The sequence below is a fragment of the Urocitellus parryii genome, chromosome 6 (assembly GCF_045843805.1).
Source record: "Urocitellus parryii isolate mUroPar1 chromosome 6, mUroPar1.hap1, whole genome shotgun sequence".
In the NCBI taxonomy this organism is placed as follows: domain Eukaryota; kingdom Metazoa; phylum Chordata; class Mammalia; order Rodentia; family Sciuridae; genus Urocitellus; species Urocitellus parryii.
The window spans coordinates 86,130,418-86,144,237 of record NC_135536.1 but is presented as its reverse complement, the minus strand read 5'-3'; the positions used below and the strand labels follow the sequence as shown (position 1 = coordinate 86,144,237).

Here is a 13,820-nt window from a genome sequence, read left to right as displayed (position 1 = left end):
GAATAGAAGGTAATAATTTCATTACAGGTTTTTACAGTTCAGCAAGAGCCAAATTATGCTGTATAAGTTAATATTATTCATGTTGAGTTATAGGGTCTGGTGGAATCTATAGAAATAATCTGAAACAAGTTTTTGTTTATCAAACCTAGGTTGCAAATTTTTGTTTCTCACATAAATTTGGGCACAAATAGATCTGTCAAAACAAGGAATTTTTTTTCTTTAAATATAGCAATGTCACTTCTCCTTTTCTTTGTTAATTGTCCCACCTTTTCCCTGACCATTTGTGAATTTCTGTCTAAAGATGTATAATGTAAAAGAACTGCAAGGGAAAAAAAATGTACAGATTGTAAAGTTTTTTTTTTTTTTTTTGATACTTGATGTAAGTTTTCCTTGTGTAATATTTATATGATAAAAGACATTAGGATCCCTACAAAATAAATGTCTTGTGTTTCTTCAACTTTATGAATATATAGAAACTTCACCTGAATGTTTACTATACTCCACACTGAGATCACTCCCCTATGCTATTAAACAAACAATTTTCCTGAAAGGACAAGCAAAGCAACTAAACTTTCAGCTTGTGTTTTTTATGTCATGAAGAAGTAACTTTGGGGGCTGGAATCGTGGCTCAGAAATAGAGCACACGCCTAGCATGCGCGAGGCACTGAGTTCCATTCTCAGCACCACGTAAAGCAAAATAAAGACACTGTGTTCACCTATAACTAAAAAATAATTTTTTTTTTTAAAAAAAGTAACTTTGGAGAAATATCTAACATTTTCCCACCATACCCAAATATTAAGTCTGTAATTTCTTAACATTAATGGAGACTACCTGAGGTTGTCATTTCTCTGTGGCTTTCATCTTTAATTTCACAGTTCCACCTCAACAAACTACCGAGCAAAAAAGATAACACTGGTAGAAGATGATTCAACCTAGTGTACAAACAGATTCATGCAATTTATTTGTGGTCATGATTCTTTACAGTGATTAGAGATAGTCATGATTTTCCCTTAATCCCCAGTCAAATATTTTGTTAAGTGGACCAATGGAGGTGTTTCAGCCATTCAAATTCTACTGTGGAATGCATTCTGGTACATGTGGAGGGGGTTGTATTTATCATTTTGGCAATTCATAATATTTCATACAAAAGAATGAAATCATACTGACAACCTGATCCTGAGGAAAAGATTAAACTGCTACCAAAATTTTCTCTACCCTGTGCTCCTTACAAGGTATAGAAGTATCACTATCAAAATGTTGTCTAGCCACATACATTTTAGGTTGTCCTATATTTTGTCACAAATACAGGTAAAAATTTTTTTTAAATGCTGGTTTAAAATTTTTGTTTATTCTCTTTAATGAGGCAAGATTTCCAAGATCTATAAAACACAAGGAAATAGATTCAAAGGAAATACCTATTTCCCTTTTGAGAAGCGTTTATGAGTAATTGTGTGGTAATTACATATAGACAGAATGTATGTTATTATATGGCCCATAGGAAAGGTCAATTCCTACTTTACTCCAGAAACTCCTAGTAAGATCATGTCCATAGGTGCTATTAGGTGCCACTGGTTGAACAAAGACAGGAAGAAAAAGGAAGGAGGAAGGAAAGTATGAAAATAGAAAAAAATGAAGCTGAGAACTAGTAATGAGGAGGTTCAAAAGAATTAAGTGGATGTATCAAAAAAGCTGTTAGATTTTAGGAAGCAGTGGAGTACCATTCATCTTATTCTACATTTGTACTTAACTCAATTTATAAAACATTTTTACATAAATGGCCTTTCACATTAAGGTCCTAAATCAGTTATGCAAAAGAAACTTACAGATCAAAGATTATTAAGAAAATCCCATATTAAAAGAAAGAAGAAGATGTTAGGGTCTAGAGGACTGAGCTTTTCATTCAATTGACATTCACAGCAATGTGAAAATAGGAGTTCCAGCTCTACTACAACTCCAGGAAAGGTGTTCAACTAAGAAAAGATTTATAGTGACTGCAACAGATAACCGAGCAACAGATAACCTATGAAGGTACAAAAAATTTTGTAGAAGTTTATAAACTAATGCTTCTGCCATATTTACCATAAACCTTTAGTATTAAAAAAGTTAAAAATGGTTGTAAATCTTCTTTCCATATCAGTAACTAATGCTCCCAAAAAGAAAAGAAACAGAAATGTAAAAGTTTTAAATGAACATTTTTTAAAACTAACTCTTTTGGAACATTTTACTCAAGTGGTCTTTTGCTTATACATATATATATATATATATATATATTTTTTTTTTTTTTTTAAGTATTTATTTTTGAGTTTATAGCTACTGATAATTGGTGTTTTCTTAATTAAGTAAATCCTTTTTCCTTCAATTATAACAAATGAAACTAAGTCTCTTAATTAAATATAAACACAAAAAAAGCATTAGTTTACAAATAACCAAAACTTTTGTATGTTTTTCTGTCCTGAACACATTCCTTCAAAGAGTTAGCTTGATAAATACATGTTGAAGACTACATCATACACAAAATTTATGTTTAAAGATTTAATTAACATTATTTTAGATTTCACCAGAGGATTTACTGTAAAATAAAATATCAAACTTGCCAAATATCAAATACCATTTGCTCACTGGTAATTAAGCTATCATTGAACTGGTTAGATCACAGGTTATTATGTACAGGTATTGACCAGGAGCCCACACTGAAATTTTATAAGAAGTATGAGAAATTTTGTATGATCAGCTTTTTTTCTCCAATTCTTACACTAAGAGAAAAATACCAATCGCCTCTTAAACCCTCACAATAGGAGCTCTATAAATTTTCAACAAATTCATTGGTAAGTATGTCTTTATGAAACAACCTAAGCAAGTGGCAACTGGCTCATTCCTCATTTGACAACTAAGAGCAAATTAATCCTTGAGAGCTAAGGTCATTTCAATCCAAAACACCCCTGACCACAGTTTAAATTCATAACTCTCAATCCCCAAGACTTTGCTCTATTCACCAGACCACATATAGCTATTCTCTAATACTATGTTTCCCAAATTTAGCTATGAATCAGAATTATCAGTGAATGCCCTACCTGACCCCTGATCTACTGAAGCTGGAAATTACTGCCTTAATCCTGTGTGATACAGTTCAGTCTAACTTTGAATATCAGATTATCTAAAGCGAGGGCACAAACAATGAAAAGACCAATTCATAGGAAAAATTTTCACAACATTATGTAACATCTGTATGTATTTTTGTCCCTTCAAATAATTCTGACCTCAAGTTTTAACTTAGCTTAATTTCAAATAAAATCATACCAGTTTCAAATCCAACTAGAAAACAAAATCAAATGTGCATAGTAAAAAAAACCTAGGCTATCACTGTATTGTCTTGAGCAAAAAAAAAAAAAAAAACCTGGGCTTCAATTAATAGAACCTTAAACAGAAATGTGATCAGAAGAAATCTCATCCCATAAAAGAAAATACAAATCATGACAACTACATTTTGAACAGAAGTATCAGTCCCTTTCCTACTTTGTAAAATAGAATTAACAAATATAAAACATCTACAGGAAAACAGATGAGGCAAGAGTCTATATTCTTTTCTATCACAGGCAGAATTATTTATGTGTTTCAATCCTGAACAAAATACAGGTTAACAATCTAAATTCAATCATGACAATAAAATACTTTCCATTTTCCAAGTTTGATGGTAATAAATATTTACACTTTTAAAAATATTTTTGTTTTTTAAAAAGACACAACATGCTCAATAGTACACAGAATATGGAAAAAGTCATCACTTTGAGAGATCAATTGGTAGTATAAAACAATGTTCTTACACATTAACCCAATTCAAGAATGATTTCATCAGGGAATCTAACATGGTATTTTCTCCAAAGATAATAGTCAAATTTGTTATTTAGAATACTATGCCTAAAGTATCTAACAAGAAGTAAGCACTAATATCTAATTGTTGCAGTTTTTAATATCTTCTATATCCTCCACCACCACCACCCCCTCCTCCATAAGGATCTCCATAACCTCTCCCACCATAGCCCCCTCTTCCACCATAGCCTCCTCTTCCACCATAATCTCCCCTACCACCATAATCTCCCCTACCCTGGAAACCTCCTCTACCCCCACCTCCTCCACCACCTCCTCCCCACCCGCCTCCCCCTCCCCCTCCCCCTCCCCAGCCACCTCTCCCACCCCCACCACCTCCTCTGCCACCACCTCCACCTCCACCACCCCAACCACCCCTTCCACCACCATCTTGTCTCTTTTGCCAAGGGGGCATTTCAGGGGGTGGTGGTTCAATTTCATTCGGCCGTCCTCCCCTGTCAGGCACCCTTCCCATCAGCACCTGTGTGAAGAAATATTTTCTTTCAGTTTCTAGTATTTTAAAAGTTAAAACTTACATAAAGATTTCAAATAATACTAAAGTTACTGTTTCTAATAAAGAAATATAAGCCAAATATTTAACATGAAAGTATCAGACATGGAAGTATAAATTAATATTGAAAATATAAGTGTGATGTATGACAAATTCCTCAGAATGTGGTATTATTTTTAAAAAATCTGGGGGAGTATTTCTGAAATGTAAAGGCTTATTAATTTTCTCTTATTTAAATTTGTCTAACAAATTCTATAACAAATGTAGTATCTATCATGCTAAGAACTTTTTTAGTAAAAAAAATTTTTCACATACATGAACTACATACCCTACATTTAACATTGATTTGGTAATACATTAACTGATAAAAGATTGTATTCCTAAGCACATTTTATTTCAACAAAGCATAATGTATAGAAGGTAACATGTAAATGTAAAGAAGTCAGAGTTGAATATAACATCAGGCATCACAGCAGAGAGATGCAAAGATTCTCAATGAATTACTTCTTTCTTGTGAGAAACTTAAGCTCACTTACTTTTTTAATGACAGTAACTATAACATTGCAGGCTGAACATCCCTACTCCTAAAATTCAAAAGGTGAAATACTCCAAAATCCAAAACTTTCTAAGCATCAACATGATGTTCACAAGTGGAAAATTCCATAATTGGTCTCATGTGATGGGTCACAGTCAACACATAGGTGCACTAAAAATATGGTATAAAATTCCCTTTAGGCTATTTGTTACATGCATAGAAAACATAAATGAATTCTGTGTTTAAACTTAGGTCCCATCTCCAAGTTACTGCATTACATATACGCAAATATTCCAAAATTCAAAAGAAATCCAAATCTGAAACACTTCTGTTCCCAAGCACTTTATATTCAGCCTATATAAGAAAAATAAAAAGTTGATATACTTCCTTAACTTATGCTTTGCAAAATCTTGAAGGACAAATCAGGGAATAATTTAAGTTCCTAACCTTCTCTAGAAGGTACGACACATGCCATGAGCAGAGAGAAAGACAGATAATTGAGGAGGGTGTCAATCACCCACCACAGCCAAGGAGAATTCAATAGCATCTTACTAACGCTTTTCAGAAAAAAAGCAAAATATATACTCTTTAACCAAAATGACCTATGAATCAGTTGCATTCCACTTCCACTGATACTCTAATCAAACTGACTTTAAAAATCTATGCGGTAAATGTGGGCTGGGGTTGTGGCTCAGGGGTGGGGTGCTTGCCTAGCACGTCCAAAGCCCTGGGGGTTCAATCCTAAAAACAAATAAAATAAAGGTATTGTGTCCAACTACAACTAAAAAAATAAATATTAAAAAAAATTATGGAGTAAATGAATGACAAAAATTACCACCACATCCTCATTTTGCAACAACGTTCTAAGTATGCAAACACTCTTTTAATGTCAGCAATAATATCCTAATCATCAAATAAAAAAAATAACCTTCTTTTGCTTGTTATTATCACTGGTCTCTCTAACCAAACATAATATGTTGGTGGGCCTATGGAGATGCTGCTCCAAGAAATGAACTTAAGGTTACCTCAACTAATCAGACTATAAACTCAGAAAAGACAGGGTAATTTTACTTAAAGAAGCAGAACTTAAATCCAGGAAGACTACATTTTGACTATAATCCAATGCAAGACATTAAGTAACATACTGAAGGAAAGAACATTTTCAGAATATAGAAGGGGATGATCTAAAATGGAAGCAGAGAGGCAAACATTGGTGATGCTTAACATAGTAATAATTAGCAAGTTGACTTTAAAAACAACTATCCCCAAGGTTGGGGGTCTAGCTCAGTGGTAGAGCATTTACCTTGCATGCTCAATGCCCTGGGTTGGATCCCTAGCATAGAGGAAAGGAGAGGAAAGAAAAGGGAGAATGGGGGAGGGAGATGAAGGGGAAGGAGTAGGAAAGAAATAAGTCCCCTCAACAAGATATCCTATCTCAAATTGTACTAAAAAACAATGCCTTAAAATTATCCACATCTCTTTTGATTTTTTGCTCTTTTGTAATAAAGTCTGCCATGGACTTCTCTACCTAAACAAAGAAGACATGCTAGTTAGCCGATATAAACATTCTAAATTAGTTTACTATTACTGCCACTGTAACAAGGGGAAAAAAAAAAAAAACACCTCAGTGTCCTTGGGCTTGTTTAATTTAAGATCACTGTCAGAGAAATGAATCTGTACTTTGAATCAGGAAACAGAAGCTCTAAGAGATTCAGTAACTTGCCATGGTAGCAATTCCTCTAAATAAAGGCTAGAGCTAAGGTGTTTACCCAGATTAGTATAACTCTAAAACATGTGCTCATCTTCCCTTTATACCAGAGATATAAAGAGCTAAAATGTCAGTCATAAAGAAGAATGAAATTATGGCATTTGCGGGTAAATAGATGTAACTAAGTGAAATAAGCCAATCCCCCAAAACAAAGGCAAAATGTTCTCTCTGATTTCGTGAATGCCAACACAAAATAAGTTGTGGGGAGGGACAGAATTTCATTGAATTAGACAAAAATGAAAGGAAGGGAGGTAGGATAGGAATAGGAAAGACATTAGAATGAATCAGACATAATTTTCTATGTTCATATATGAATACATGATCAGTATAATTCTACATCACGTACAGTCACAAGAATGGGAAGTTATACTCCATGTATGTATAATATGTCAAAAATATATTCTATTGTCATGTATATTTAAAAAGAACACATTTTTTAAATCCCCTAAAAAAAAAAAAAAACAAGTACCTGGAACAAATTCCTTCAAATTCTTACCAAAAAAGAAAAAACTTCACACTGGAAATAAAGCAAATAATTCTTGCTAAAGCTACTGATAAAAGCAATTCTTAATTACTTAGATTGAAATAAAATTTTGATTTAATTTATGAATACAAAAATTCAAATAAATAATACACATTAAAAAGCACAATTAAGCCAACATGGACCTAAGCTCCTCCATGCTCTTTTCTGTTTCACAAAAAATCACAAAAGAAAAATGGGGGCTGGGGTTATGGCTCAGTGGTAGAGTACTCGCCTAGCACATGTGAGGCCCTGGGTTCAAGCCGCAGCACCACATATAAATAAATAAAATTAAAATGAGAAAATCTCTCAGGTCTTTAATATAAACAAATACCTTTAAAAAGTTAAAAAAAAAAAAAGAAAAAGAAAAAGAAAAATGAACCAAACTGTGTAAAAATGTCAAACAAGAATATGATAAATTCACTCTCCACTATGTTGAAAGAAAAACCAACCTTATTAATGGCACACGCTGTCTTTTCCCGGCTGGAGCCACTACTTGTCCTAATGATCTTAGATAGATCTTCGCGAGCAGCAAGTAGATGTGCCAACGTAATTGTTGTCTTAGGTGATAAAGCATAACGTTTGGGCTGGTAAATTCTTGCTATGTTATCTGTTTTGACCTAAATGACAAAGGATAGGGAAAAAGTGAACAAAAGTAAAGTTTAATGAAAGAGCAATGTAATAGCAGTCACAAACTTCAGAAAAGAAAAAGATTAAAAAATAAATAGGAAAGAGCAAAGGAATTCAAATATCTGATAATTTATATGTGAAAGGAAAAAATAGACGAACAGATGCTAAAAGAATATATAAATGCCAGCAACAACTCACAAAGAAATATAACACGAAATGATTCTATTCATATTAACAAAAAAAAATCTAAAAATTTTACCAAAAAAAAAAAAAAAAAACCACAAAAAAAACCAAGTACAGAACTTAAAAAAAAAAAAAAAAAAAAAAAAAAAAAAAACTTCAGTAAATCTTGCAGAAACAAAAGGAAAACCTGAATAAATGGTGAGAAATATCAACTTTCTGGGTGGAGACAGTGAATATTCATGTTAACTTTCTCTCAAATTAACCTATAAATTTAGACTTACTATAATCCCATTAGAATGGTTTGGGGAAGGATGAAAAAAAAAAAAGATGAAAGTGGCACATGCCTATAATCCCAGCAACTGAGGGGGTTTGGGGAGGCTGGGACAGTTCATGGCCAGCCTCAGCAACTTAGCAAGGCCCTAAGCAACTTAGTGAGACTTTGTCTCAAAGAAAAAAAAGGTTTGGATATAACTCAGTAGTAAACTGCCCCTGAGTTAAATCCTCAGTACAAAAAAAAAAAAAAAAAATCCAGAAACTAAATACGTAAGAATGACTTGAACAATTTTGAAAGAATCCTACAAGATATTAATATAAAATTATCATTGTCCATTTACTAATAAAGGGCTGACATTTAGCCAGACAGAGTGGTGCACACCTATAATCCCAGAGGCAGGATGATTCAAGTTTGAGGTCAGCCTCAGCAACTTAATGAGGCCCTAAGCATCTTAGTTGAGAGACCCTACATCAAAATTTAAAAAATAAAGGGGATGTAGCTCAGTGGTAAAGCTCCCTTAGGTTCAATCTCTAGAACAAAAAAATTTTTTAAAAAAAGCTAAATATTCCAGGATATTGTTCACTTAGGCATGATTTCTTCAATCTTCAAAACATCCCTTTAGAGTGGTTGATTTTAATATCCCATTCTGCAGACAGGGGGGAAAAATAAGCTTAGAAATGTTAGGTTACTATTCCAAAACCACAGAGAGGAATACCAGTTCTGTCCATTTACTAATAAAGGTCAAATGACCCTGAAGCACAAGTTTATAGAGACAGTATACTTTCCTACCTCCATATAATTAATTAAAACTAGAAGAAAAAAATAAATTGATGAAAAGAAACAACTGATATTGAGGGCCCCATAGACATATGAATATATTTACATAAATGATAAAGGAGGCATCAGAGATTCACAAGAAGTGAGAGATTTTTTTAAATAGTGCTCCAATAAGGAATTAACTGTTAATTATTTATTAAAACATTAATAATAACAATAAGGCACATCAAATACCAAAGAGAATTCTGAAGTGAATAGTTAACTGCTTGAAGTTTTAGCTTAAAAACTTAACCCTATTATAAAGATTAAAATTTCTACACATCAAAAGGTATAAAACAAATCAACAGACAATGGGGAAAATATTTTTAACAAAGCAACTAACAAAACTTCCTTAACATAAAAAGCTCAGTCAAGAGGAAAACAGGAAGACTCTGAGGGGGTGGGGGGAGATAGGAAAAAAAGAGGAAATTCAAGTGTCTAATATTCTTAAAAAAAAAAAAAATTCAACTTTTTTCATTTTTGTTAATACGGGAAAAAATATAAAACAATAAATAAATTATGGCAATTTCACATGACAAAATACAATACCAACATAAACAGGACACCAAAAGGACTTAATTCTTTTACATGTTACAACATGGGCAAACCCTGAAAACATTATCCCTAGTAAATTAAGCAGCCAGACACAAAAGGGCACATGTCATGATTCCATTTACGTGAAATCTTCAGAATAGGTAAATTGGAGACAGAAAATACATTATAAAAATGGCTGCCAGGAAATGCAGATGGGGTGTTGGGAATAACTGCTAATGGGTACTTATTCATTTGGGGCAATGCACATTTTCTGGAATTAGTGGTAATGGTTATATAACAAAGTGAACATACTAAATACCAGCATACTGTACATTTTTAAATAATACATTTTATGTTATGTGATAAAAATTAATTTTAGAAAGGGTACCGAAGTAGAGCTTTTAGTAATATGGGCAATGGTCACCATATATTTAGTGAAAAAGGCAAACTATAAAATTACACTCATATTATTACTTCAATACTAGCAAAATAAAAGAAACTAGATTAATCTTACTAATAACTGAGTATAATCTTCAAAGGCGAACCCAGAATATGACTCAAAAGCCTTAAAATCATGAATTTTTTTTAAACAAGAAATTCCACTTTTAGGAATATATCATTTAGCTGCCAAGGATTTTAGTAAAGGGTCAAACAGACAAAGTAAGAGAAAGCCTTAATGTGTAGTATATCTATATGACAAAATACTCTGTAGAAATTTAAACTGTTATAGAACAATATTTGATGACAGCCACAACAATATCAGACATTTTTCTATCATAATAATAAAGAAAAAATGATAAAGATGTACTAAATTTAACAAGAAAACAAAACTTAGGGTATATACGCACATAATCAAACCAAAAAGAATTAAAAGGCCAAAAATTATCTACAGATAGCCAAGGTAAAATATATTTTTTTTAAAATCTCCTAGACTGGGGAAAAGACCAAATTAAAAAAAAAAAAAAGACCTCCCCCCATCCTAATATATGATATATGATGAAAAAGAAACAAGATCAGAAGATATAGCAACATATTTCCTAAAGGCATATTTGCTCAAAGCCTCTGTTTAAGGCCAGTAAAGGATCAACATGCCTATGTATCCATGTCACTCTGAATGTTCAAAGAAAAGAATGTATCAAAATTCACTTGTGGGCTGGTGTGGTAGCTCAGTGGTAGAGTGCTCTCGCCTCCCTCATGTGAGGCACTGGTTTTGATCCTCAACACCACATTAAAATAATAAAGTTATTGTGTTCATCTACAACTTAAAAAATATTTTTAAAAAACTCATTTGTTTAAGATTTCTCTATAATATTAAAGCCAACATTGAAAATATCCTCCAAGTTGTTTAATGAGGCAAGTTTCATGTAACTACCTTTCACAATTTGCCTCATATTTCTAAATTCCTTTTTCTCATAAAAATTCTATCAGGTTAAACTACAGACCCAACATATATACAATAGCTCTTAAGTTGCTGGAGGTTATTAAAAACTGGTACTTCTCACATAGCTGAACTGTTTTTCTTGAGGTCAACAATTATATACACTTCTTTAATAATTCACAGCCTTCAGGGTATATGAGCTTCTTGCAAACAGTTACTCCAATAACATGTACAGACACATCCAAGAGTTTATCCAGGTACACATGTAGAAAAGAATTAAACTTTAACCACCTGAGAAACTGAGTAGGAATTATAGAAACAGCAATCTTCTACAAACATCTATACCTAATTATAGAGAATCTGATATGCCTATCCACAATCAGGTATATCACAGTGCTTGACATTTGACATACACAAGGTACTGCATTATTACTGAAAAACAAAAATACATGGATGATAGCTTTCAGCTCTGCCTTATAGATATTCTACTACTATGCTTTAAAAAAAAAAAAAAAAGTTATCTGAGCCAGGTGTGGTGGTGCACGCCTGTAATCCCAGCAGCTCAGGAGGCTGAGACAGAGGATCATGAGTTCAAAGCCAGCCTCAGCAATGGAGAGGCACTAAGCCAACTCATTGAGACCCTGTCTCTAAATAAATAGGGCTGGGGATGTGGTTCAGTGAGTTCAATCCCCAGTACCCCCCCCCCAAAAAAAAAGTTATCTGAAATAATATTTTGTACCAAGAACCTTGTTACAACCACTCTTCATTTTCCTTTATCTGTCTCCTAGGTGTTTGGAAATACTCTATGTAAGATATATAAGGGAAGATTTATAGATAAATAAGTGAGTCAGAATGAATACACTAAATATAAAAAGAGACACACATCTTATAGCAAAGAGAATAAAAGGGATATAGAGAGTGGGAAACCAACATCACAGAAAACTACTCCAATCCCTACTTCCATGCTGCTATCCCTCCCTCCCTGACCAAAAAGGGGGGGGGGTGTATAAGGTAAAATGAAGTTTCCTTTCTTGTAAAAAAAAAAAAAAAAAAATGGGCAGCTACAAAGACATGCTAAAGTCAAAAGTGCCACGGCACAACGGCCAGCTTCAAAGCCTGATGTTAATAATCTTTATCAATGACTAAGTTTCCAATCTGATTTTCTGTTCCTCTTTCTTATGGACAACCAAGGACCACCATCCAGCTGAAAAAAGTCACCAGTATGAGATCAAAAGGGGAAAAAAATGAAAAAAAAATCACCCTGGAGGAAATTGAAGGCAAAATAATAATAACAAAAACTCCAAAATAAAAAAAGTTCTCACCTGCATTCAAGAAGCCAGTACATCCAAAAATAAGAAAAAAAAAATTTTTTAATAAAACCCCAAGGGGCTCGGACTGTGGCTCAGTGGTAGAGCACTCACCTAGCATATGTGAGGCACTGGATTTGAGCCTTAGCACCACATAAAGATAAATAAAGGTATTGTCCATCTACAACTAAACAATAAAGATATTAAAAAAACCCAAAGAATCAAAAAAGAATTTATGACAATTTAAAAATGATGGTAGAAACAAAAATTCAATACTAGGTACAAAATAAAATTGAAAAGATTTCCAATAAGTAAATCAAAAAGGAAGTGAAAGAAAATGAGAGAGAAAATAAAGCATCTTAAGCAGATCTACCAGATGTTCACTATCTGACTAACAAGAATTTCAGAGAATAAAAGGGAAGAAATTAATACAGAATACATAAAAGCTAAAAGAATCTATAGATTGAAATGCCTAGCTAGTGTTTGGTGTAATGAATAAAAAAAGATTCAAACCAACATACATTATAAAATTTCATAACTGCATGAATGAAGAGCCCAAGAGTCTGGAGAAAAATAAAAGGTTATCCAAACAACAGCAAATGACATTGGTTTTCATAACAGCAGTACCAAGTTCTTGAAAAAACTGAAATAATGCCTTCAATATTCTTAGACAAAAATTTTTTTTTATTTTTGAACTTTATATATATATTCATCAAAAAAATCAAATGTGATGGCAGAACAAACATTTTCAGAATTTGGGATTCAGAAAAATCATGTCCTATACACTCTGTATTAACAAGTTGTTTGTAAATTTACTATGGCAAAATGAGGGAGTGAGAGAGTGAGGGAGTGATCAGTGAAATAGCAGGTCATGAGGTCCAGAAAACAGAGGAGCAGCCAAAGATAGCCATATAAACAGATGAGCTTGCAATAAGAGGACACAAGTTTCTGGGAGACAAAAATATAACAGAAATACTAAATACTCATTAGAAGACTTAATTTTTATAAGTATTCTTATGATGAAAAAAAAGCTACCACCATTTTGTAGAAATATAATGCATGAAAAATAAAATTCAATTAAAAAAATTAGACATCTGTATATCCTTATTCACAGAACCTGGGAATATTACCTTGTAGATGCAGATGCAATTAAGACAAGCATCTTAAGATGGAAAAATTAATCTGTATTATAATCACAAATATCCTTTAAAAGAGAGACAGAAGTGTATCAGAGACAGAAGGTGATTCGAGAACAGAAGCAGAGACAGAGAGAAAGACTAGAATATCAGATTCTGCTACTTGCTTTGAGACAGATTAGGGTGAAAGCCACACTACGCAGGTGGCATGTAAAAGCCAGGCAATGTAAGGAAACAGATTCTCCACTAAAACAACCAGGAGGTCTACAATCCTGTAAATACCTTCATTTTAGAACTTCTGGTCTCCAGAACTGTAATAGTTTGTGTTATTTCAGCTACTAAGTTTATGACAATTTGTTATAG

At 32.9% G+C, this 13,820-nt stretch overlaps 1 protein-coding gene across 1 annotated transcript in view; it reads right to left on the bottom strand.

Moving 5' to 3' along the window:
* Positions 1 to 3,578: 3,578 nt before the first annotated feature.
* Fam98b (family with sequence similarity 98 member B) overlaps positions 3,579 to 13,820 on the bottom strand; it is a 30,341-nt gene continuing 20,099 nt past the window's right edge. The window contains exons 7-8 of the mRNA XM_026391762.2: positions 7,652 to 7,819; positions 3,579 to 4,346 (exon numbers count right to left, since the gene is read on the bottom strand). Coding sequence (XP_026247547.2) covers positions 3,966 to 4,346; positions 7,652 to 7,819 — 549 coding nt within the window. The 3' untranslated portion in view covers positions 3,579 to 3,965. The remainder of the gene's footprint in view (positions 4,347 to 7,651; positions 7,820 to 13,820) is intronic.